The sequence below is a fragment of the Myotis myotis genome, unplaced genomic scaffold (assembly GCF_014108235.1).
Source record: "Myotis myotis isolate mMyoMyo1 unplaced genomic scaffold, mMyoMyo1.p scaffold_m19_p_39, whole genome shotgun sequence".
NCBI classification, from domain to species: Eukaryota; Metazoa; Chordata; class Mammalia; order Chiroptera; family Vespertilionidae; genus Myotis; species Myotis myotis.
The window spans coordinates 22,500-46,973 of record NW_023416345.1 but is presented as its reverse complement, the minus strand read 5'-3'; the positions used below and the strand labels follow the sequence as shown (position 1 = coordinate 46,973).

The 24,474-nt window shown below is 63.6% G+C and overlaps 1 protein-coding gene across 2 annotated transcripts; it reads right to left on the bottom strand.

The window, feature by feature from the left end:
• Window positions 1-3,099: 3,099 nt before the first annotated feature.
• Window positions 3,100-17,877, bottom strand: KBTBD11 (kelch repeat and BTB domain containing 11). 2 transcript variants are annotated; one of them, XM_036303914.1, is made up of 2 exons: window positions 17,834-17,877; window positions 3,100-6,778 (listed from the first exon to the last, which is right to left on the bottom strand). In XM_036303914.1, exon 2 carries the CDS (start codon window positions 6,046-6,048, stop codon window positions 4,048-4,050), a length of 2,001 nt encoding a protein of 666 aa, XP_036159807.1. In that variant the 5' UTR covers window positions 6,049-6,778; window positions 17,834-17,877; the 3' UTR covers window positions 3,100-4,047. The 2 variants fall into 2 exon arrangements, with proteins under 2 accessions (XP_036159807.1, XP_036159808.1); XM_036303915.1 differs by lacking the exon at window positions 17,834-17,877 and adding an exon at window positions 17,582-17,680.
• Between the last annotated feature and the right edge of the window lie 6,597 nt (window positions 17,878-24,474).

The window sequence follows — 24,474 nt, the reverse complement described above, 5'->3', positions numbered from 1 at the left end:
ATCGCTCTCCCTCTCCCTCTCTCTCTATAAATCAATTCAAAAGCATATTTAAAGAAGAATATTCTCTTAGCAACATCTCCCCATGAATAAAGATTTTAAGAGGAAAAAGACAGTTTAAAGAACCTTTACAGCATAATAGCAACACTGGGACCCCTGCTCATGTCGCGTGCCAACTGTGAAAGGAAATGTTTGCGTCTACAAATGGTGACTCCCACCTTTCACTGGTAGGAAGCTGCGTGTGGGCACGAAGGGGTGCTGGGTGGCGCGCTAGGATGGGCACCACCCCAGGCCAAGGGGACCAGGGCAGGAGGGAGCGGGCAGGGGCCTGGATCACACCTCTTGGGCATGCAGAGGCCCCTGACTTCGCCGTTGTGACTGGAAGGACCCTCGGGGTCAGCAAAGTCCCCCCTCACAGACGGGGCTCCAGCCCCTGCAGGCGGGGCTGCCCAGGTGTGGTCTCCAGGAGACACCTCACCCGGCTGCGCCCCACACAGACCTCAGGAGCCCTGGCATTTTCCAACCATTTATTCATCTCGCAGAAACGGACACAGGTGCCACGGCGTGGGCGCGGGTGGAACGACGAAGCGATGATAAATACATCCGCTGCAGGCACAGCGTCCGCGCCCCGCGTGCCCTCACGGGGGGTTTGTCCGAGAAGCCGCGTGGAGCCGGCCGCGTGGGACACTCCAGCCCACGTGAGCGCGCCGAGCCTTCCGCGTCCGGTCCCTTCCCAGCGCGTCCCGAAGCCCGTGGGAGGCGCCTGGTGGCCAGCGGGGCGCTGGGGCTGGCGCAGCCGGGGCCCGGCCCTGGGGGGGTGAGGAGGGGGCACGGCCACCCACACACACAGTCAGAGGCAGCCACGCCCTGCCCCCCGCCCCCTGAGCTCCCACCAGCTCCTCATGAACGGCAACACGGGGGGAGGGGAGATAAGAACATTCATTTTTTAACCCAAAATAAAGCATTTTGTAAGCGAGGAAGGGCCTGAAACAAGACAGACACAAAGTAACACGTTCGTTTACATTCAGCCACGCTGGGGTTACCACAGGTCAGGTCGGGGGGGGGGGGGTGGCGACCCCCCAGGCAGACGCCCCAGGACGCTCCCTCCCAAACTCTCGCAGGAGGTCGGGACCCCGAGACCAGCAGGTGAGCCGCTGCCCCCGGCCTCCCTGAGGACATCGGGACGAACAGAAACGGAGCCGAGGGGCCGCGTTCTGGGTGTGTGCAGCGAAGCGAGTGCGGGTGGTCAGTGTTCACGGAGCACCAGGGATTCCCACGGCTCCGTTCTCCGAACGGGCAGGGGGCGCGAGTGAAATCGCCACGTTCCAAGCACAGAGCTGGGCCCGTCCCAAGTCCAGGGGCGAAAACAGGAAGAAAACGAAGATGCTTCCGGCCGCGCCCTGGGGTGCCACGTGAACCTTGGCTGACAGCACAGTCCCTGCTTGTCCACACGGGGGACGATCATGCCCCGGTCCAGTCTCCCCGGCAGGAGGGGGCGGGTGTCACGGGCGCATGCACCTCATTGGACGATGGATCCAGGGTGGGAAATCGTTTCCCACCAACTGCTTTTCAAAGTCGGGTTGGAGCGGGGCTACGAACATCACGTCGCATGGGACACATCCTTCCTGGGCCGGCAGTGCTCAGGGGCCACCCTCCCACCCCCCGCATCTCCAGCAACACGCCCGGCTGGCGCTTTCCTGCCTCATTGGTGCAAACCTGCGGCTTCACCCCCAGAACTGCCCCCAAAGCAAAACAAACTGGTCCCCGCGGCCTGCGGGGCCTCTCGGGTCCGTTTTGAGACGTTCTGGTTAGGAATGTGACACAGTAGCCTGCGTCCTTCCACGGGCCCTCTGCGTGTCCTGTGTTCCACCGACAGACCCCCGGGCCCCAAGACCACAGAAAGGGGCGCCTCGCCCAGCGCAGGCTACGCCTCATCTAAACTGAGCGAGGCTCCTGGGCGTCACGGTGCGGCCGCCCCACCTGACGCCCGGCCCTCCGGGGACCAGCTCTCTGGAAGCCCAGTTTGGCATTCGGCTCTGAAACCGTCAACTTCCTAGGAAGGATTCCGAAGGAACGGCACAGCGGTAGCCGTGTGGTCGCTGTTTAAGGACTGGAAGCATCAGCCTGTCCCTGGTCACAGAGAAACGTTCGCACACGTCATGAGGCTCTCAGATCAGAGAGGGGTGCCGCGCTGCGAAAGGGGCGCCTGTAGAAGAACACGGGGTCTTCCCTCGCCGTGAGCTCCTTGCCCTGCGATTCCCGTCTCCTGTGGTAAAGGCCAGCGCAGCCCGGCAGCACGACCCGTGTCCCTCCTCGGTGCACGAGCCAGCACCGTCCCCTCCGCTCTCACGGAGCTTGTCAGTCACCCCCTCCCTCTGGCACAAGCTCCAGATTCGATCAAGCTGGTCATGTCCAAACATATCAACTGGTAACTCTCGTAACCACAGAGCTTACAGAGCCCAGCCCCTTCCCACTGCCCCCGACTGCCACACAGGCTGCCACCTGGCTCCCTCCACGGGGCTAACAGGTAAGCAATACCGAGCTGGGCACGAGGTCATCGGAGCAAGTATTTCATCCTCCAAGTCCAGCCGACAGGAAGCCCTGTCTGTCCGTCTCTGAAACGTCCGGTGTCATGTGACCAAGGAGCGAGAGCCGACTGCCTGTCAGTCCTCGCGCTCTGTGGAGCAGTGAGTGGCACGTGAACAACTGGGGAACATGAGCGTCCACCTGCAGACCTGCCGTGCACATGCCTGTGCTGGCCCCTCAGGCCACAAGCTGCCTGTCACTCTGCCACATGTTCTGAGGGCGATGTTCTCAAAAATCCGCCCCCCTCCCCAGAATCCCGTAATCCGCGCTGAGCACCCTGGCCGGGTCCCAGGGGCGCGTGCTCGCCCTCAGCACGGGCAGCAGCCATGGGCCTCACCTTCTTTGGGGAACAATTCTTTCTTTGAGTCCATCATGAAACACAGACGTTGATCAGGGGCTGAGCGTCCACCTATGAACCAGGAGGTCAGAGTTCGATTCCCCGGGTCAGGGCACATGCCTGGGTTGTGGGCTCCATCCCCAGTGGGGAGTGGGGGGTGCATGCAGGAGGCAGCCCATCAATGATTCTCTCTCACTGCTGATGTTTCTCTCTCTCTCTCCCTCTCCCTTCTTCTCTGAAATCTATAAAAATATTTTAGAGAGAGAGAGAGAGAGATTGTAGCCCTCAACAAAGGCTCCACCAAAACGGGAGCAGTGTCGGCAGGAACCCCTCTGACTTAGTGGGTGAAAAAGGGCTTAAGAGCTTTACTCATGCCCTGGCCTGTTTGGCTCAGTGGATACAGCGTCAGCCTGTGGACGGATGGGTCCCAGGTTCGATTCTGACCAAGGGCACATGCCAGGGTTGCGGACTCGATCCCCAGTAGGGGGCGTGCAGGGGGCAGCCGATCAATGATTCCCTCTCAGTGATGTTTCTATGTCTCTCTCATTCTCCCTTCCTCTCTGAAATCAATACAGAAATATATTTTTTTAAAAAAAAGCTTTACTCAGCAGTGACCACCTTAACCCTCCAGGCCAACAGCTGTGGCTCCTCTCGCAGATAGAGTTCACCTGGGCCTACCTGACCTGCCAACTCCCTGCGGCTGCTCATCGCGAAAGCCAAGGTGCCCCTGGGACCCCACTCTGCGTCCTATGCACGCAGGGACCTCTGGGTGCCCCGCGGGTGCCGGCTCACCTGCCCTGAGGCATCCCCTTTCGATCATCCCCCTGGGACGCTGTCTCTCTGGGAGGTTACCTGCGTGCGCACAACCTACACCTGACCCCAAGGGCAAAGCTAAGCAAAGCGAAGGGAAAGGGAATGCGCAGTGGGGAGGCCCGCCTTAAAGCAGCAGCGCGAAGTCCTAGAGGCCAAGCCGCCAGCTCCCAACTCCAAAGCTTTCAATAAGCCGGTGGCAGCGCCCTACCCGCGACTCTCTCTCTCCCTCCTCCACTCCTCGTGGGAACCTGGGCCCAGGAGGCCTTCCCTGCCCAGGGGGTGAGGCAGGAGACTCCCAGGGGACCCGGCCCATCCTACGCAGCGCCCTCCTCGCCTCTGTCCAGCTTCTCCGGCAGGTTGAGCACGAAGGGGAAGAGCGCGCCCCGCACGTCCAGGGGGCCGCTCAGCGCCTCGGCCTCCACGCTGTCCTCCGCGGCCACGTCCCCGCCGGGCTCGCCATCCCGCGGAGGCACGAAGCGCCAGGTGCCCGCGCGGCTCACGCAGTAGATGCTGCCGCCCAGCGCCGCGCAGCGGAAGGGCTGCTGGCCCCACCCCGACGGCGCGCCCGGGAGCCTCAGAAACGCAGCGCGGCAGCTCCACTGCTTGGCCACGCAGTGGTAGCGCAGCACGCGTGCCCCGCCGGCCTGCGGCTGCCCGGCCGCGGGCGCCTCCCCGCGGGCCCCGCACAGGTCGAAGCGGTAGATGCAGCCTCCCAGCGCCACCATGTCGGCCGAGCGCTCGCGGCCGCTGCTGCCCGGGCACTCCTGCCACTCGTCGCGCCGCGGGTCGTACTTGAGCAGGCGGTAGAAGAGCGAGCCCCCGGACACGTAGATCTCGCCGTTGCAGATGGCGGCCTCGTGCGCCACAGCGAAGGCGCCGCGGGGCAGCGGGGCCACGGCGGCCCAGCGGTCGGCGCGCGGGTCGTAGCGCTCCACGCTCAGCAGGCACTCGCCGCCCACGGCGTACAGGTGGCCGTCCAGGGCCAGCAGCTGCAGCTGCGAGCGCGCCTGGCGCAGCGGCCGCACGGTGCTCCAGCGGTCGGTGGCCGGGTTGTAGCAGAAGACCTGGTCCGAGGGCCGCGCGCGGCCGTCGGGGCCCGCGGCCGCCACGCCGCCGGCCACGAAGAGGTAGTTGTAGAGCACGCACAGGCCGCAGCCCCGCGCCGGCGCGCCCTCGGGCAGCCGCGTCAGTTCCCGCCACTCGCCGGCCGCCTCGTGCCAGCAGTAGACGGCGGCGTCCCCGCGGCCCTCCGCGTCCCCCGACGGGCTCTGCGGACGGCTGCCCGCGCGCTCCCCGGCCGGCCCCAGCGCGGCGGCCAGCAGGCGGGCCCGGCCGGCGCCCAGGCGGCGGCGCAGCAGCAGGTCTCGCTCGGCGCCCGACAGGCGCCCGAACACGGCGGGCTCGCGCAGCACGTCCAGGTAGTGGTCGCTCATGAAGCCGTAGGCGGCGTCGCGCAGCTCCGTCAGCCGCTGCCGCTTGGCCGCGCTCAGCACCTCCAGGCAGTTGGCGAGGCTCAGCTGCGGCGCCACGGCCTCGGTGGCGCGCTGCGCGGCGCAGGGCAGCTGCAGGCGGCGCGCCCCCGCCACCACCTCGGCCACGTTGTCGGGCCGCACGCCCGCCATGCGCCCGCTGTACGCGTAGGCCAGCAGCAGCCGCAGCGCCGCCCAGCCCACGCCCGTCACCCGCAGCACGTCCCGCGACGCGCGCGCGCGGAAGTAGTCGCTGCGCGCCGCCAGCACCGCCTTGTGCGCCCGCAGCCGGCGGCCCGACACCTCGATGACCAGGTCCGGCTCCCCGTGCGCGGGCCCGACGCCGGGGGGCAGAGGCGCGGGGTCCCCGGGCTCCTCTGGGGATGCGGGCTCCTCCAAGGACGCGGGCTCCTCCGGGGACGCGGCCTCCTCCAGGGACGCGGGCTCCTCCAGGGACGAGGGCTCCTCCGGCGACGCGGCGCTGCCGACCTCCCACTGCCTCTCCACCACCCGCTGGCCGCTGCGGCACGGGGGCGGGGAGGCCGCTGCGCCCTCGGCGGCGGAAGCGCGGGACTGCGGCGGGGACTCGTCCCCGGAGCTGAAGCACAGGGAGGCGCCCAGGCTGCAGGGTGACTGCGCCGGGGACGGGGACCGGGACGGGGACGAGGCGCCCTCCCCCCAGGACGCGTCCGGCGGCTGCAGGCTGCCCTCTCCCGGAGCCTCGGGCGCGCTGCCGCCTCCCCCTGCCTGGCGGCGCGCTCCCGGCGCCAAGGTGCCCCTGGGATCCGGCCCTTGGCCCGGGTCATCCCCGGGGTAGAGGACACGGGGGGCCACCGGGTTCTCCATGGCAGCGCCCCGCCCCTCAGGAGCCCACCATGACCTTGGGTGGCTCAAGGGCGAGGGTTCCCCGGGGGCTTCGGGCCTCGGTGGGCTCTCCTGGCGCGCGCTCAGATGTGACTCCTGCTTCCACTGCTTGTTGCTCCCAGGAGGTTCTCCTCGACCCCTCCCCACCCTCCTCTCCTTCAAAGAGGGCGCGCCCGCCCTAGATGCGCCTGCTAAGGTGACCTCAGCCTCCAGCGGGGTGGTGAGGCCTCAGTTAGTGCTGGGCAGTCCTGGCTGGCCCTGCGCCTCCGGGGCCCCCTCTCTGCGCTCCTGGGCTGTCAGGTGCACCGGACCAATCCCGGCGCGCCCCCTCCTGTGTCCAGCGTCCTTGCTTTACACTCCATCACCTCGCAGCCCGAGGAACCAAGGGTCTGAGAGGGGGTGTCCACCTCCGAACTCGGCCTTAACTCCGTCTCTTGTATAGAGGCCCCCGGGAGCTTCCTCTTTCAGGGGCTGCCATTTGTCATTCGGGGTCACACGTCAGCCGGGCAGCGTGGCCTTGTGTCCGGTGTCAGCAGCTCTGGTGACATGCCCGATCTGCCGGTCCCCCGGCGGCCAGCCCATCCCTCACTCGCCAGGTGCGCGCTGGAAAAACAGGATCAGGCGCAGGTCACTCAGCCGCCCTGGGCCCTGGTCTGTGGCTTCCTCTGGGGGGCAGGTGTTTCCCTCTCCTCCACAGCATCCTCCGGGGCTCCTGTGGGGGGAGAGGAAGCGTGAGCCTGTGCGTCTGGGCTGTTTGTGTGGGCGGGGTCACCACACTTCCCCATCACAGCTCAGGTCCAGCCGCCCAGTCCGTGGGAGGGACCCTGACTTCTTCCTGCCGGACTGTGCTGACCGCCTACAGAATAACGGATTTAAAATGCCCTCACCCCCCCCCCCCCCCCACACACACACACACTGATGTGGGGGCCTGCGAAGGGGAGCTCCGTGCAGGAAATGGGCTCCACGTGTGACATGGCAGCATTTGGGGGACAGCGCTGAGCGGTCCCGTCTCTCGTGTTCACCCCGTAAATGGACTCCAGGTAAAGCCCGCACCTCGGGAAGGCACGGCTGACCTTCCTCAGTTGCTTTACTTTTTGGTTCATCCTCACCTGAGGCTATTTTCCCATTGATTTCTAGGGAGAGTGGGAGAGAGAGAAAGATAGAAACATCGACTGGTTGCCTCCTGCATGCGCCCCAACCAGGGCCCAGGCTGGGGAGGAGCCTGCAACCCAGGTACATGCCCTTGACCAGAATCAAACCCTGGACCCTCTGTGTGTGTGTGGGGGGGGGGGGGGGGGGGAAGGACGCTCTAACCACTGACCAACACTGGCCAGGGCGCCTTGTTCCATGTGCTCCCGGGCGGCACTATCCTGCAGTCTCCCCCAGTCCCTTACCTCCCACGCAGCCCCAGCAGGTGCGGCACAGGGCAGGGCACCTCCCCGCAGAGCCCAGGCCCCTCTGAGCCCTGCACGGCTCCCTCTTGGAATTGTGTGTCTGGGAACCTCAGGGAAGCTACTCTCCCCAAAGCCCCCGGGCAGCAAAAGGCAGCCAACCCACATCAAATGAATAGTCAACCCCCACACCCAGAGGGCCTGGCAGGCCTGGGAGACCCTGCGGGCGAATTACAAAATAATCCCAGCAAAGACCTTTCCCCAGGCGTCACAGCCTTCCTGGGGCTCCGTTGCCGGGAAGGGGGCGCAGCGGCCTGGAACCCAGGATGCCCTGGCTTCCCGAGGAGGAGAAAGGCAGGAGGCAGCCCCACCGGCTCCGGCTCGGGGTCTCCCCAGACGCCTGCACCTCTCACGTGAGAGGGCAGCACACGTAGCCCCTTCCCCAGCACCTCCTGGTTCTCTCGGCGTTCCTCACACCGGCCTGGGCCTGAGTGCCCAGGGCTGAGCGCGCGCGCTCGTGTGTGTGTGTGTGTGTGTGTGTGTGTGTGTTTGTATGTGCATGTGTGTGCGTGTATGTGCGCGCCTGTGTGTGTGTCTGTCTGCTTGTCCTGCTCTTCCTGCTCCTGTTACTAACACGCTCTGTGATTATTCTTGGAAATAAGTGTCTCCAAGCTGGAAAGGCGGCATTCAATGCGCGCTCTCTCTCTCTCTCTCTCCCTCTCTCTCTCTCTCTCTCTCGCTCTCTCTCTCTCTCTCTCTCTCTCTCTCTCCTCTCTCTCTCTCTCCTCTCTCTCTCTCTCCTCTCTCTCTCTCTCTCTCTCTCGCTCTCTCTCTCTCCCTCTCTCTCTCGCTCTCTCTCTCTCCCTCTCTCTCTCTCTCTCTCTCTCTCTCTCTCGCTCTCTCTCTCTCTCTCTCTCTCTCTCTCTCCCTCCCTCCCAGACATCTTCAACAATAACTCGTTGGCCTAGCTGCGAGGTGGGAGGCACCGGCTGAGGTCGCGGGGAGCCGTGAGAAACGCTGAGCGTCACCGGAGCCCTGCCCGCCCTGGGTCCCGGGACGCTGAGCTCACAGGACAGGCCGCTGTTTGCTCAGCTGTGTGGCTGCCAGGATGCTATCGCTGCGCCCCCCCCTCCCCCCGCTTCTCGGGGCCTGTGCACCTGAAGGGGGAGGACGCCGGCCGCAGGGACCGAGTGATGACAGGGGACCGGCCGGGTCTGGCGCAGCTCCTGGCATGGTCCCAGGGCCTCGGCCGAGTCATGCGGGGGACTGGGCGGGTCAACATGGAGACCCACTGGCCTGTCTCCCCCCAAATGCACACGAACCTTAATAAAACCCGAGGCCGGCTCGCACTTGGCTCATCCTCTGAACATTTCTGTGCTTTTTTCTTTACACTTTGGCCTGGATAGGGTCCCAGGCAGCCCGGGGGTCTTCCCGTCTTCACCGACTAAGCGTTAAGGCAGGGAGTGGCACACTTTAACGCAGGGGCGGGAGCCTGCTTCCTGCCGGGGGCCCTGTGGACATTTATAGATTCATTCTCGAGCCGTACAACACGACCCACTTAAACACTAGCTAGAGCAGACGTCCCAGTCCCAGGACACGTGGCCCCACATGGCAGAGCCGGGCCCTTTCCAAATGGTGCTGAAGAAACTCCCTAGAGGCAGCTCCATCTCCCCCAGCCCCACTCCTGCCACCGGAGGCCCCATTATGCCATTTCCCCTTACAACCGTGGTGGGGAGTCAGCCCACGGGGCACCTCCTGTCCTCTGTGACGTGCGCCCGAGCCCCTCGGCCGAGTCGGGGTTTCCAAAGGGACTTCCCGCCCGGGTGTGCTTGCTCTGGGTCCCATGGCACGGGGTGGGGAGCCGTCCCCATGACATGAAGTGGCCCCCATCAGGGCCAGGTGGTATGGCTTGAGCATCGGCCCATGAGCCAGGGGGTCATGGTTCCATTCCCAGTCAGGGCACATGCCCGGGTTGTGGGCTCGGTCCCCAGTGGGGGGCGTATAGGAGGCAGCCGATCACTGATGTCTCTCTCCCTCTCCCTCTCCCTGAAATCAATAAAAACATTTTAAAAAATAACGCCCACTGGTGAGGGGTCCTGCGGGAGGGATGGTACCTCCCAGAGCAGCCCCCCCCCCCCCCGAGTCTGTCACCACCGCTGGTGACAGAAGGAGCAGCCAGGGATAGGGCTGTGCTGGCGGGAGGGGGGGGGGGGGGTCATAGTAGGTTCCTTCTCCATTGTCCTCAGGACATATTTTAGTGGGAACAGGTCTGAGTTCCATCTAATGTACAAGCATTTCCCCTGAAGATTATCAATTTCTTCTCGACCGTACACATACCTAAACAGAACATTTTTACAGTTTTTCCCCCATTGTTCCACTGTTTATATGAAACTTAGAGAATAAGCTTGTGGATGTGTCCCTAACGTGGACATTATTGTGTATTTAATGAGGACACTCGCTCATTTAAAATGAACTATGCTTCGCTATCATATCACACGTTGCTAAAAAGAATCTTCCATCCCAATGACCAGCTTACTCTAAGAAAGTATTTGTCAGTGGACGTAGAAAGCTTAGGCCACCCTCTCAGCAGGCGTCCTTCTAAGGAATCCTTCTCAGTGACGCTCAGGCCACACCCTCACAGTTGTGTTTTGTTTTAATATGTTTTTATGTTTTTATAGAGAGGAAGGGAGGGGAGAGAGAGAGAGAGACATTGATGTGAAAGGGAAACAGCGATGTGCGAACCATCCATCTGTGGCCTCCTGCACACCCCCCACTGGGGATCAGGCCCACACCCAGGCATGTGCCCTGACCTGGAATCAAACCAGTATACTTTCCTTTTTTTTGTTTTTGTTTTTTAAATCCTCACCCAAGGATATTTTTTCCATTGATTTTTAGAGAGAGTGGGAGAGAGGGAAAGACAGAGAAATATCGACGTGAGAGAAACACATCGATTGGTTGCCTCCTGCATGAGCCCGCCCCAACCAGAGCCAGGGCCAGGGTCAGGGTGGAGCCTGTCACCCAGGTATGTGCCCTCAACTGGAATTGAACCCAGAACCCTTCGGTCCGCAGGCCGACAGTCCATCCACTGAGCCACACCGGCCAGGCCGGACCAGTACTTGTGGTGCCTGGGACAGTGCTTAACCCACAGAGCAACACCAGCCGGGACCTTCATGGTTTCCATGCCCGTCTCCGGCCGCACCTGCTGCATCACACCTGTGCCCTGCCCCCTGCCTGCCTCCCAGGGCAGCAGAAAAAGGCTGGTCACCCAGTCAGTCCCACGAGGCCGCCGGGCCCTGCCAGACTTCGGGGACTCAGGAGGCTGATGGGGTGTGGCATTAGAGCAGTGGTTCTCAACCTTCCTAATGCCGCGACCCTTTAACACCGTTCCTCATGTTGTGGGGGCCCCCAATTTCATTGTTACAAATTGAACATAATTAAGGCATAGTGATTAATCACAAAAACAATATATAATTATGTATGTGTTTTCCGATGGTCTTAGGCGACCCCTGTGAAAGGGCCGTTCTACCGACCCCCAAAGGGGTTGCGACCCACAGGTTGAGAACCGCTGAACTACAGGGTCCTGCCTCCACCCTGACATTGTGCAGGGGACGTTGGTTTGCTATTTGCTGTCTCTGCAAAGTCGCCCAGCATCTGACTAGCCTGGTCTGTAGGTGAAGGTGGCACCACAGGGATCCGTGTGGCATTTCCCCTTAAACGTGGGTCTGAAGTGAATGCTGCGGCAGGGGCCTGACGGAGAACTCATCCCACCCCAGGAAGGTGGCTATTCTGAAAGCGACACCCGCCTCTGGCAGAGCCCACAGCACGTCGTCCGGGTGAGAACCCCGGGAGGCCCGGCCCGCGCGGCTCAGGGGTTGAACGTCGGCCTCTCCACCAGGAGGTCACGGTTCGATTCCACACTCAGCCGGCTCAGGTCAGTCAGGGCACGTGCCCGGGTGGCTGGCTCCCTCCCCAGTAGGAGACGTGCAGGTCAGTGATTCTCTCTCATCATTAATGTTTCTGTCTCTCCCGTCCTCTCTGAAATCAATAAGACTTTTTTATTAAATAATAATAAAACAAAACCCTGGGGAGGCTGTGATGTGGGTGTCTGAGAGGACACGGAGCAGGACGGCAGGTCCCAGGAAGAGGCGGGACTCTGAGCGGCCTGCAGCCCCAGGGCCAGGCCTGGACCCCTAGCCCTCGGCCCAGCCTCACCTTGGGACGGCTGCTCGCGGCGTGTCCCCACCACCCGGCTCCCATTCCCGGCAGGTCCCTAAGGGGGCAAGGCCAGCGGAAGGCGGCCCTGCGGGGATGCGCTCTGGCAGTCGGCCTGCCAGTCCCGGGGAGGGTCCCTGGGGGCACCCCGCCCATCACAGCCAGGACGCCCTGCAAAGGGGTTTGATGCCAGAGAGGCTTCCGTGGGCACGAGGACCGCCTGGGCCACGGCGCACAGCACGCAACGGCCACTTTCTCATGCTGCACCTGCTGGCCCCCGAGATCAAAAGCGTGTGATGGGGAGCGGTGGGGGGACCCCGAGCCCCCGCTGTGCATCTGGTCACCTGTCAACCCAGCTCGTCCAGGGGTTCACACTCGGACCTCCCAGAGCACCGGTCAGCAGGCCGCCGGCCCCGCACCCGCTCCGTGGCCCTCGAGCCTACCCACGGGCGGAGGACGCGGGCGGCACAGCGAGCAGCGCCGCTTCGGTGGAGAGTGCGGAGAGGGTGTACGCGCACACCCACGGGAAACGGGGAGGCACTGGGGAAACGCCGAAAGGTAAAAGGCACGTTGAGCCCGGCCGGTGTGGCCCAGTGGTGGAGCGTAGACCTGTGAACCAGGAGGTCACGGTTCAGTTCCGGTCAGGGCACATGCCCAGTTGTGGGTTCGACCCCCAGTGTGGGGCGTGCAGGAAGCAGCCAATCGATGTTTCTCTCTCATCATGGATGTTTCTCTCTCTCTCCCTCTCCTTTCCTCTCCGAAGTCAATAAAAATTATGTAAAATAATCAAAATAAAGGCGTGTTGACAGTGAGATTATGACTGACTCATAATTTTTGGTCTCCTCATTGTCTATAATGTACGACATTTAGAATCAGAACACATATAGAGACACATTTCTGCGTATGTGTTCATGTATGTGCGTGTGTGTATGTGTGTACATTTGCGTGCGTGTGCACGGGTGTTTATGTATAAAATGAAATGGTCGGGCCCCACAGAGCGCAGTGCTTGGCAGGAGAACGTAGTAAAAGCAAGGCATACTCTCATCATCCTGGGCTTCTAGGTAGAGAATCCTGGAAAAGAAAGGTGTCGGTTTTAAAACTCAGGCTTTGCTACCCCCTGAGCCTGATGTAGGCTGGGGTTTGAAGGGGAAAATGCTGACCTCGGACCGCTGCATCTGAGGCCCACAGTCTCGGGCTGAGCGGGCCCCAGCCCCCCTCTCGCAGCGGGGTCGTGTTAGAGGCTGCGGAGAGACCCAGTTCAAGCCTCCCCTGCCCAAAACGGGGAGCTGGGGCCCGAGAGGGGAGCGACCGCCCAAGGTCACCAGCTAATTAATGAAGACAGAGGTGGGACCCAGCCCTTCCCACTGCCCTCACCATCACAATTCCAGAAGCAGAAGAGCAAAGAGAAGTCTAAGGCCCATCGACTTCCAACGGTTGCTTCAAAGCCCAAGAGCCGGCAGAACCGTGGCCGCAGATGGGGCTCCGTGTTCGGGCCAAGAGACTGCCCACATCAGCCTATTCCCCGCACTTGCCAGTGTCCTTGGGAAAGGGACGAAAGGGGGTGACCAGAAGGACAGGGAGAGGGGCTGCCATGTCTCTGCACCTCCTAACCCCAGTGCACTGGGGTTCGCTTCCACATAAGGGTTTTCGCTTCCACATAAGGGTTTGGGGGACGCAGGCCTGCAGGCTGGGGCGGGCACACTGTGGAACAACTGCTCATCAGAAAGCAGCTCTGGCCACCACCTTCAGGGCTGTGGGCCGTCTCCCATGACAACGGGGAGCCGCGGCAGCCGCCATGACAGGACTTGTGTCCGTAAATGCCACTCTGACGACGTACGAGGACCTGATCGAGGGGACCAGACTGAGGCAGAGCCCACACGGAAACGTCGGCAGCGGTAAAAGCAGCGATGACGTGGCGTGGACAAAGGTGGCAGATCCGGGGACCCACACTCAGCCGTCCCCCACGAATCTAAGACCTTATGATAAAACTAGAGGCCTGGTGCACGAAATTCATGAGGGGGGTCCCCCTCAGCCCAGCCTGCACCCTCTCCAATCCGGGACCCCTCGGGGGATGTCCGACTGCTGGTTTAGGCCCAATCGGACATCCCTCTCACAATCCTGGACTGCTGGCTCCTAATCGCTCACCTGCCTGCCTGTCTGGTCACCCCTAACTGCCCCCCTGCCGGCCTGGTCACTCCTAACTGCCCCCCCTGCCAGCCTGGTTGCCCCCAATTGTCCCCCCTGCCAGCCTAGTCACCCCTCACTTCCCCCCTACCAGCCTAATTGCCCCCAACTGCCCCCCCTGCTGGCCTGGTCACCCCCAACTCCCCCCCCCATGCCAGCCTAGTCGCCCCACACAGCCTGCTTGTTCAGCCGTTTGGTCGTCCCTCACTAACCCCACCCCCCTTGCTAGTCTGTTTGTAAGCAGCCATCTTGTGAGGGTGTGAGGGTTAATTTGCATATTACCTCTTTATTATATAGGATAGTAACAACGGCATTGAAACATTGTATGTACCCCATCCTGGGTGATGCTGTCCCTTTAGGACTCAGGCGATCTCAGTTCTGTAAAATTAACCCACGTCCCACATCCTCCATCAAGCCCTACAGCATAAAGCTCCACTGACCTTCACACAAGAAACACCACAGCTAATCAGGAAGAAGAATCACGGCGAGGGGTGCTGCCTGGCGGCCCCTCGGTGCTCCTGTGCGCCCGGCCCTCACCACAGGGCCTTTGCACTGCTCTTCCTTCTCATCCTCCTCATCCGCAGACCTCAGCTCCAGATCCCTCTGCCCGGGGCTTTCACAGGCCTTGTCTCAGCTCATTGCACGTGAATTAACTTGATTCCCTGTTAAGGCCCCTCGCCTTATTAGAATCTCAGCTGCAAGGCGTGGGCACTGGGTCCGTTTTACTGGCCACTGTACCCCCAGCACGCGGACCTGTGCCTGGCCATGGTGGGCATTCAATAAATATTTGTGACAGGAGATTCATGTGTAACCCGCAGACAGAGAGGGGCTTCCGTGTCCCAGGCACCCCCTTTGGCAGGAGCCGGGGCGTTGCAAATGGTTAAGCTCCTCGAAGTTTCGATCTTATTCCAAACGCTCACTGTTAATGATTGTGCAGACATGGGCTGGGCACCGAGAGTATGATGTTAGCATAACTGCAGTCATGTCACTAGGAAAACCTAACTCAAGGCCACGACGGACTCCAGAGAAGGGCAGCTGTCGGCCACCCTCCATCGCCAGGACAGGGCCGGTTCCTGGTCCGAAACCCGCTCAGGCCACAGCCAGGCGTCCCGGCCCCCAAGCCTCAGCGGCCGTGGGCTGGGCAGCCTCCAGCTGCCTGCGTGCCTCCAGCTTCCCACACAGCGAGCGTCACCGAGCAACGATGCTGCTGGCATTCAGCAAACAGCTCACACCAGCCGAGGAGGCGTTCGCCGCGGGCAGCCTCCCCGGGTAGGTGGAGGGACAAAGGCACCAAAAGCGCACTTGGAGCTCAAAACAAGCCCCGCTTTCCTGTTGACGAGGCTGCTGCTTACACGAAACGAGGGGGGCCAGACCAGCAGCTGTGGGGGCGCTCAGACAGGTGGTCCCAATGGGAGCGATGGTCTCACACCCAGGCCCTGACCTGCTCCCCTCGCACCCAGGCCCTCACCTGCTCCCCTCGCACCCAGGCCCTCACCTGCTCCCCTCGCACCCAGGCCCTGACCTGCTCCCCTCGCACCCAGGCCCTCACCTGCTCCCCTCGCACCCAGGCCCTCACCTGCTCCCCTCGCACCCAGGCCCTCACCTGCTCCCCTCGCACCCAGGCCCTCACCTGCTCCCCTCACACCCAGGCCCTCACCTGCTCCTCTCGAACCCAGGCCCTGACCTGCTCCCCTCACACCCAGGCCCTCACCTGCTCCCCTCGCACCCAGGCCCTGACCTGCTCCCCTCACACCCAGGCCCTGACCTGCTCCCCTCACACCCAGGCCCTGACCTGCTCCCCTCGCACCCAGGCCCTCACCTGCTCCCCGTCACAGGCCCTGGCCTGCTCCCCTCGCACCCAGGCCCTCACCTGCTCCGTCACAGGGTGCTGTGCGTGGGGGCAGGACTCCCACCGTGTGACCAGAACCAGAACAAGCACAGTCACCCCAGGACCGCCTCTCGCTCACTCCAGGACGGACAGCCTCTCGCTCCGGTTCCCCTGCAGCCAGGCCCGCCCTCCACGGGCCAGCACATCCCTGCACAGCCTCCTCCTGCGCCTCCCAGGGCTGCCTGCAGGCACAGGGGAAGCTCAAAGGCTTCCTGTCTCATTGGAGTCTTTGCCTGGTTCCCAGCGAATGCCAAGGGCCATGACGGGCAGACCTGGGCCGGCCCTGGCAAGAGTCCGAGGGCTTCCGGGCTCAGCTCTGGAGACGGGTGCTCTAGCCAGGAGACCTCAGCTGGGAGACGAGGCGCCTGCCCCCGTCCCGCTTCCTAAACACCCGGATCATCAGCTAGTGGCTGCTGCTGGGGGGGGGGGGGGGGCAGGAGTTGACGATCTGAGGGTCACCTGCCTGGAGTGGGTTGAAGAAATAAGGCCCCTATCACCTGGGTTTGTCATTTTCCCTCAGAACAGACCCGGGGAGAGGCGCACAGGGAAGGCGGCTGTGTAGGGACCTAAGAGGTGGTGAACTTTTAAAAAATGATTTTAGAGAGGGGGAGGAGGGAGGGAGGGGGAGGGAGGGAGGAGGAAGGGAGGGGGAGGAGGGAGGGAGGGAGAGTGAGAGGGAGGGGGGAGGGAGGGATGTGTGGTTCCACTTATTCCCGCATTCATTCATTCATTCATTCATTCATTCATTCATTGGTTGATTCTTGTAAAAGTGCCCAGACCTGGGCTCTAACCCACAGCCTTGGCCACATCTGGGCTGGGCTCTAACCCCCAGGAACCGGCCAGGGCCAGTTTAAAACCCTCCCTATTGAAGGTCCCAGGAGCCGCCCAGGCCCGCTCGGAGGCCGGTGCCCAGCACAGGGGCGCGGATGGGGACGGGGGCAGGGCGAGGCCTGGGGAAGGGGGTCACCTGGGGAGCACAGGGCGGGGTGAGAGGTGCGGGCCTGGGCCGCTGCGGGATGAGCCGGCCCGCGGGCTCCGGGTCAGTGAGGCGACTTCTCGGCCCCCTCCCACCCCGTCCCATCCTGACGCCGGGCACGTGCACAGGCGCCCAGGCACCGCCACGGCCGCGCGGTCAGGGGGGCAAAGGCTCCGCGAAACAAAGCGTGCGGTTTTCGGGAGCCCAGAACCCGGGGGCGGGGGGGGGGTGCAGGAGGAGCGGGACCGGCGGTTCCGGGGCCAGAGCCACCCAGGTGCCCGCAGGCGCGGAGCGCGGCTTCCCCCAACTCCAGCTCGTTCCTCCCGCCCCAGGGCCCAGGCCCGGAGGTCCCCCCCTCGCCCGCGTCCTGGGGTCCCCGCCGGCCGCCCGGGCAGCTGGGAGCGAGCGGCTCAGCCCCGACCCGCCAGCCAAGACCGTGGCTGCGCGCCCGGCCGCCTCCCAGGGGCGCGCAGCGGGCGCGGGCGGCTCCTCCGAGCCGCTCAGACGGCCGCGCGTGGGGACGCGAGTCGGTGGCGGGACCCGCCGTGTCCTCCGAGCCCCCCCTTCAGCGCCTGAGGCCGGCGGCTCCGCTTCCCGCGGGAGCGCACTGGGTGGGGGGGGGGGGTCCCCGCGGGTGGGCCCCTATCCACGCGGGCGTCCAGGACCGAGGTCCGCCCACCCTCACCGCCCCCCACGCCAGGCTGCCACCCCCGCCGCCTCCCAGTCCTGGGCGGCCCGCGCCCCCATCAGCGCCCCCATCCGCACCCCCCCCGCCGCCGCCCCCTCCTCCCGCCCCGGCTCCACTGTCTCGCGCGTCCCGGGCGTCCCGCCGAGGCCTCCTCCCGTCCCCACCGGCCACCCTACCTCGCCGCCGGCGCCTCGCCCGCTGCCCGGCGCTCCCCGAGCTCGGGACGCGGCCCGGGGTCCCCGGTGCGCGTGCGCGGGGCCTCCTCCCGGCACCTGTGCGAGTGCCCGCCGCCCGCACCGCCCGCACCGCCCGCACCGCCCGCACCCGGAGGCGGCCCAGCGCCCCGCACCCCCCGCACCGCCCGCACCGCCCGCACCGCCCGCACCGCCCGCACCGCTCCCGGAGGCGGCCCAGCGCCCCGCACTCACCGCGACAGCGAGGCCCAGCCGCCGGGAGGAGCGCGGGCTGCGCGGGAGTGGGGGGCGGGGGGCGGCTCCGCGTGGAGCGCGCCGGCGCGGGCGGGGGAGGAGGGGGGCCGGGGCCGGGCGAGGGGGGGGGGCGCTCTCGGAGGCTCCCTGGGCGCCGAGCTCCCGCGGGAAGGGGCTCCGGGCAGGAGCGCGCACGGGAGGCGCGTCCCCTGTGCACGGGGCGCCCAGGACCCTCCCCGGGGATGGTGCCTGTGAACCCCCCCACCCCCGCGGAGAAACGGAGGCCTTGCCGCGGCCTCTCTCAGTCCACCCACCTCCCCTAGGACACCCCGAAATAATGGGATTCCGTGTGTATCTCGTTTTGTAAACTGGTAGGGATGGGGTGTTGTTGACAAAGTCAGTGGTTCAAAGCCCATTGCCTAGGGCCCTGCCAGGGTTGCCGGTTCGATCTCTGGTCAGGGCACATGCCAGGGTGCAGGTTCCGCCCCGGGGGGAGGGGGTCCCACATGCCAGGGTGCGGTTCCGCTCCGGCGGGAGGGGGCCCACATGCCAGGGGGCAGGTTCCGTTCCGGGGGGAGGGGGGCCACATGCCAGGGTGCAGGTTCCCTTCCGGGGGGAGGGGGCCCACATGCCAGAGTGCAGGTTCCCTTCCGGGGGGAGGGGGCCCACATGCCAGAGTGCAGGTTCCCTTCCGGGGGGAGGGGGGCCACATGCCAGGGGGCAGGTTCCCTTCCGGGGGGAGGGGGCCCACATGCCAGGGGGCAGCCTCCCTCCCCAGTAGGAGCCTGCAGGAGGCAGCTGATGAACTGTTATCTCTCATCACTGATGTTTCTATCCCTCCTCCCTTCCTCTCTGAAATCAATAAAAATGTATTCAAAAATAAATCAATAAAATAAAGTCATTTCCCAGCCAGGCCTCCGCCTCCCAGCCCCCATGGTTTTGAAGAGCATCTTTGGGGGGGACCCGCAGCCTCCGCTCCCTCTGGCTCCCTGGCCTGCCTCTGCAGGGGAGCCCCAGGACACTGGCTGTCCCCTCCTCGGTGCTGGCCGCCTGGCCCGTCTTCTGGACGGTTCTGCACGCTCCCGGCGCCCGGGGGCGGGCACACTTACCTTTTCTTCCCACTGGGCTTGCCGTGCTTGGCACACACTAGGTTCTCAGTCGCCGTTTATGCTCAGAGTGAAAAAACTCGGCGAGTGAACTTAAACCCCTGCACCAACCATGTAGGCCAGGGGTCCTCAAACTACGGCCCGTGGGCCACATGCAAATACAAATATTGTATTTGTTCCCATTTTGGTTTTTTTTTTACTTCAAAATAAGATATGTGCCGTGTGCATAGGAATTTGTTCATAGTTTTTTTTTAAACTATAGTCCGGCCCTCCACCGGTCTGAGGGACAGTGAACTGGCCCCTGTTTAAAAAGTTTGAGGACCCCTGATGCAGGCAGTCAGGCGTGTGGGGACCCCGCCTGCTATCAGACTGTAGGTATTTCCTCGTTAAAGTGCGCGGCACCCCGACACCGTCAGCGGAGACCGCAGAGGGACATGCCATGACTAAATTAGTCCCGGGGCCTCCAGGGGTCCCCAAAACAGAACCTGGGGGCGATCATGTGAAGAAGGAGGAAGGCCCATCCTAAAGGTTAACACGTTAAGCGCCCAGTCGGTCACCGGTGACTGACACTATACTTTCCGTCCGGAAGACAAAACAGGCTGGGCGCTCACCGTGTTTAAATAACACGCTTCGGGAGTAGCCCACCGTGATGAGATGTTACTATTTCGAGTCTCCACTTGGAGGCTGTAGACTTGAAGACGCACACACAGGTATCGCTGAGCAAGCTGCTCCCAGGGCTGTCCTGGGTGTGAGGTGTGCGCCCCAAACACCACAGCCCGGTGACCGGTTCCGGCCCACATTGGGGGTTCACAGGTAGGGTTTCAAACACCAGTGTCACCATCTGCAGGTCTTGTGACTTGGGGCCATTATCCTCGTGCCCTATGCCCCACCATTCTCTTCTGAAAATGGGGGTGCGGGGGCCGAGATGGTGTGTGCACTGCACTTGGGGGGGGCAACCCGGGAGCAGGACTCCCTGGTATCAGGTCTGATCCTGTCACTGCCCCTCAGGGATGTGCCTCCGCACGCAGATATCACGCGCACGCCCAGTGCCAAGACGCACGGGGGGAGGTGGCTGACAGTCCCGGGCCTGGTTCTGAACCTGTGGGGACAGACACGGAGCACTGTGTGTCCTGATGCCAAATTCTAGATCATTTCCCGAAGCCTTCAATGGCCCTGAGAGTTCCCGGCCCCCCTTCCCCTCCCCCCCGCCCCCACCAGCTTTCCAAAAAGCAGCCGTTAAATTCCAGTAGCTGTCAGGAATGGATCCAATGGCCACAGTACTCGGCGTCTCCTGGCACGAAACTGTAATTACAGTCTGTGAGCCGCGCTGCAACAATATCCGTTGTTGCCTTTAAAGCTCCGTCCCTTTTGTGAGGAAGGAAAGCTGCCGCCCCCACGCTCACTCCTGCGTGGCCTCCCTCCCACGCTGAGGAACTCGGGGTGCACTTGCCTCTTTTGTGAGCTGCTCCCAAATACCCTGAAGGTCTCCCCTCACGTGGGAGCTGTCCCCAGTGTCTTACAGGCCAGGGGCTGCGAGCTTCATGCGGGGGCAGCGCTGCGCTCCCACGTGCTCTGGGCCACTGTGTGCCCGTGGGTCACTGCCAACTCCCCAGGCAGCCCCTGGCGTGGACCAGGCCCCCGTGGTCCTATTTGAAGATGCGAAAAGGGACCCGCCTGCAGCCCGGAGCCCCGCCCGGCGCTGCAGGCGGCGTGCGTACTCAGTGGTTTCAGACTCGGTGGACCACGAGGCGCCTCCTGTGGTCCCTTCTCGCATCCTCCGTGGGCGCCCGTGTGCTGGGCCCTCGCCTGCAGTGAGTGGCCCGAAGCTACCGGGAGCCAACACGCTCTCGTCAATGGAGCAGACACACAACCATTAGGTTTGTGAGTGTTGATTCTAACAAACCTTCTTTGAAAAGAAATAGAAACAAGCAGGCGATAGCTTCTAAACTATTTCCACCGCCGGTTCTCAATAGCAAACCCTCCGACGTGTGAACTACAGAAGGGCCTTTGCCACAGAGCAGCTCCAGCTCCAGAGCCTGGAGTGTGAGTGGACGTGTGTCCCCTCCAAAGAGACAAGCTGGGCCCTACCCCGACCGCGGGGTGTGCCCTGGGGGGACGGGTCTGTATGCGGTGATCGGGCGGAGTCGGCAGGGGGCCCTGGTTCTGTGGGTCCGTGTCCGCGTCAGAAGAGGAGAGTCAGGCACAGACACGCACAGGATGTGCCACGTGATGACGGACCCGGGCCACTGACGGGGCCACAAGATGAGGACAGCGAGGAGCCAGCAGACAGCAGAGCCGGGAGTCTCCCGGGGCCTTCAGAGCAGCCTGCCCGCCGACACCCTGACCTCTGACCCACGGCCTCCAGCTGTGAGAGGTGATGTCCTGCTGCCTGAACCCCCCGTGGCCTCGGTCACGCCCCTCCCCCCCCCCCCCCGTGGCCTCAGTCACGGCCATCCCGACAAGTCCCTGGGAAGGCTGTGAATCTTTTCCGCATGAGCATCCTTCCCAAACCACCTACCGTGGCCAGTGAACTGTTTTCTCATTTTCAATCCATAACAGTGACTCGCTGGCCAAATGCAAAAGGTTTAAACAGACAAAAGGCACAGCTATGTCCTTTGTATTACGTTTCACAGCCACACACTCACTCTGTGGTCTCAGGTCAGGGCTGGCCCAGGACGCCCGTCCCACCAGGACACACAGCAGCTGCTCATCCTTGAGAAATCCCTGTAGCATGGCCACGCAGGGACACGGCCACGCAGGGACACGGCACACAGTGGTACTGTTGGAATACCCACCCTTGGTCTTTTCAAACAGTGTGTCACTGTGGAGTTAGGGATGCACTTCAGAAAAATTAGGGGTTTGGGGGTGAAATGTTTGTGAACGGGCTCTGAGCTGCATCCGGCCTGCTGGCTGCCTCCACGTTCTCCCCCACAAGGTCCCTGCCTGATGCTCTCTGGCTCGACGCCGACATCACCCCCGGTGGACGCTCCATCGGGTGGCCCAGCCTCGGGGGACCCTCTCCTGACCCTGCACCCGTTCTCCGGGGCAGACGTCCCCTCTGCTAAGGACCCAGGGGACCCCGGCCGCCCCGATAATCCAGGACCCTCGTCTCATCTCCAGCCCCTTAGTTGGTGACATCGGAAGATCACTTCCGGTCCGCAGGCCGACGCTGCCCCCTGAGCCCCCACGGCCAGGCCACCGTGTGTTTCACAGTCCGTCCTCCTTTATGTCCTTGGGATCCAAGCACCACACGCAGAGGTTTTCTGGGGCCTCGCACTTTGCGTGACTCAGGACACCCGGAGGAGCAAGGGCCCCTGGCTCCACTGCGGGCCAGCAGCTGGGTCTCCGGGGGGCGGGGGAGGAGGGGCCCGGACAAGGAGGGGGGTTCCTGCGTGGGGCTGACGCCTGGGGCCGCCCTGAGCGCTCCGGGGCACCTGCCCGCATCCCCGCCACCTCCATGCTCCTGGGACTCACTGGCAGTGACAAGCAGCCATGTCCCCAGGCATCGGAAATGTCCCCCCGGGGGGTGACCATCGTCCAGCTTGACAACCACCAGCTGGACAGAGAGGATCCCATATGTCAGCGCCAAGACAACCCAAACAACGAAAGAGCAAGCAGGCATGTTGGGTGAGCCCTCACTGCTTACCTGACCGGCCCGCGCAGTGCGTCCGCGGCCTCACTCCTCGCCCAGGCCCCCTCGCGGGTGTCCGGGAACCAGGGACAGCAGGAGGCGGGACGGAGCAGGCACACGGCCCTCCATCTCAGCTCGCCCACCCCGCCTCCTGCACACGCCCCACACTTCAGCCACCGCACAGCATCCTGGGACAGAAGGTGGCATCTCCGGTCCCCTCAGGAGGCGGCTCTGCCAGGCCCAGTGCCCGCCCCACGGGTCCCTGTGAGGCAGCGCTGCCTCCCTCCAGAGCTCCGGCCAGGCCGTCTGGTGCGGCTTTTCCTGCCAGCGGCCCCCCCACCCCCGCCCCCCGCCCCTGCTGTTTAAACCGAGCTGCAGGAGCGGCGCCCGCAGGAGCAGCGCACACGAGGGGGCATGAGGTCCCCGTGTCTGTGTGTTCGCTTTGGCCCCTGGCCAAGCCCCCAGCTGCCGGCAACGGGTCCCCATCTCACCCCTCCTCCCCTGGGATCCCAGCCTGTCCCCCTGATTCTGGCAGGTTCTGCTGATGGACGCGGGCTGCCCAGGTCCCTGCCGGCTCAGTCACAGACGGTCAGCGCCCCTGACCAGAGGCTCAGCCGCGGCACCTGCCTCGGTGCCACCCAGGGGCACCCCCAGCTCTCAGCGTCTGCCTCTCCCTGGCAGTCACCTTGGGCAACACCCCCTCCTCCCCCCCGCGACTCCGAGCTCGGCGTCCTCATCTGTGACATGGGGGGACGGGCACACACACACCCCCCCCAGGGCTGCTGCCCTGAGAAGCCTGCGGAGGCACCTTCCCCGTCCTTCCTGTCGGGTGTGGGGGCCGCTCTGAGAGGAGGGGTGGCTACCACTGTCCCCTCTGATCACAGGGGACAAGGACCAGGGGGGCTGTGTCCTGCCCACTGTGCATCCTTCTCGGAAGCAGGTGAAGGGGCCCTGGGTTCAGGCCTGGGCAGCGGGAGGCGTGACCCCACCTCCCAGGGCCTGGGTGGCATTCTCAGCCCCCCAAGGAGGCTGCAGGGCTACGCCGGGCTTCACCCCAACAAAGCCACCAGGTCCCGGGAGCCCTCTGACCTGCATTTCAGGGGTTAATTCTTCCCAGCTCACTGGAGAGAGTCCCGGGGGCAGCCAAGCCAACCAGGGCCCTGCCAGCTGTCTCCTGCCTTTTCCACCAGGTAAACAGCGTCCCAAGAGCCTGCAGGGAGGGCAGGGAGCCTGGAGGAGAGTGTGTGTGTGAGGCATGTGCATGTGCATGTGCGTGCGCGTCCATGTGTGTGCGTGTGTGGGTGTGCCCGTGCATGCATGCGTGTGGGCCGTGTGCATGTGTGCACATGATGTTCGTAGCTGTGTGTACGTGTGTGTGGGCGTGCGTGTGCACTGTGTGTGTGTGCGTGTGTAGGGGTGTGGAACACCTCTCCGCATGATGTCTGGTTAACTCTTTACATTGCAAGCCTCCACTCAGACAGGACCTGCCTCCCTCAAGGCCAGGGGGACGCTCCTGCCTGGGCCCAGGTGCCCTAGACCAACAGTCGCCAACCTTTCGGACCTCACGCTGCTAGACAAGGGCCTGGGGCAGAGCAGTCCAGGTGGCCAGGGAGGGAGGGAGGGAGGGGGGAGGGGGAAGGAGAGTGTAGGTTGCAGGGTAGGGCAGCACCCATCGGTAGGGAACTGGGGGACAGTCGGGGTGGCAGCCTCCTTCACCCCTTGGAGACTAGAAGTCCCAGACCCAGGCCAGCAGACTGGGTGTGGGAGGGTTTGCTGTGACCTCACCTGACGGGAGGGCTGGAGCTCTGGGGTTCTGTAGGGACACCGATGGGCTTCATGCCTCATCACCTCCTGACACCGTCCCCTTGGGGTTAAGATGGAACGCCTGAACTTGGGGGGACACA

What these genes read in the sequence shown, in the direction of transcription:
- KBTBD11 (XM_036303914.1), bottom strand. Translation starts at nt 6,048, where the DNA reads ATGGAGAACCCGGTGGCCCCCCGTGTCCTCTACCCCGGGGATGACCCG.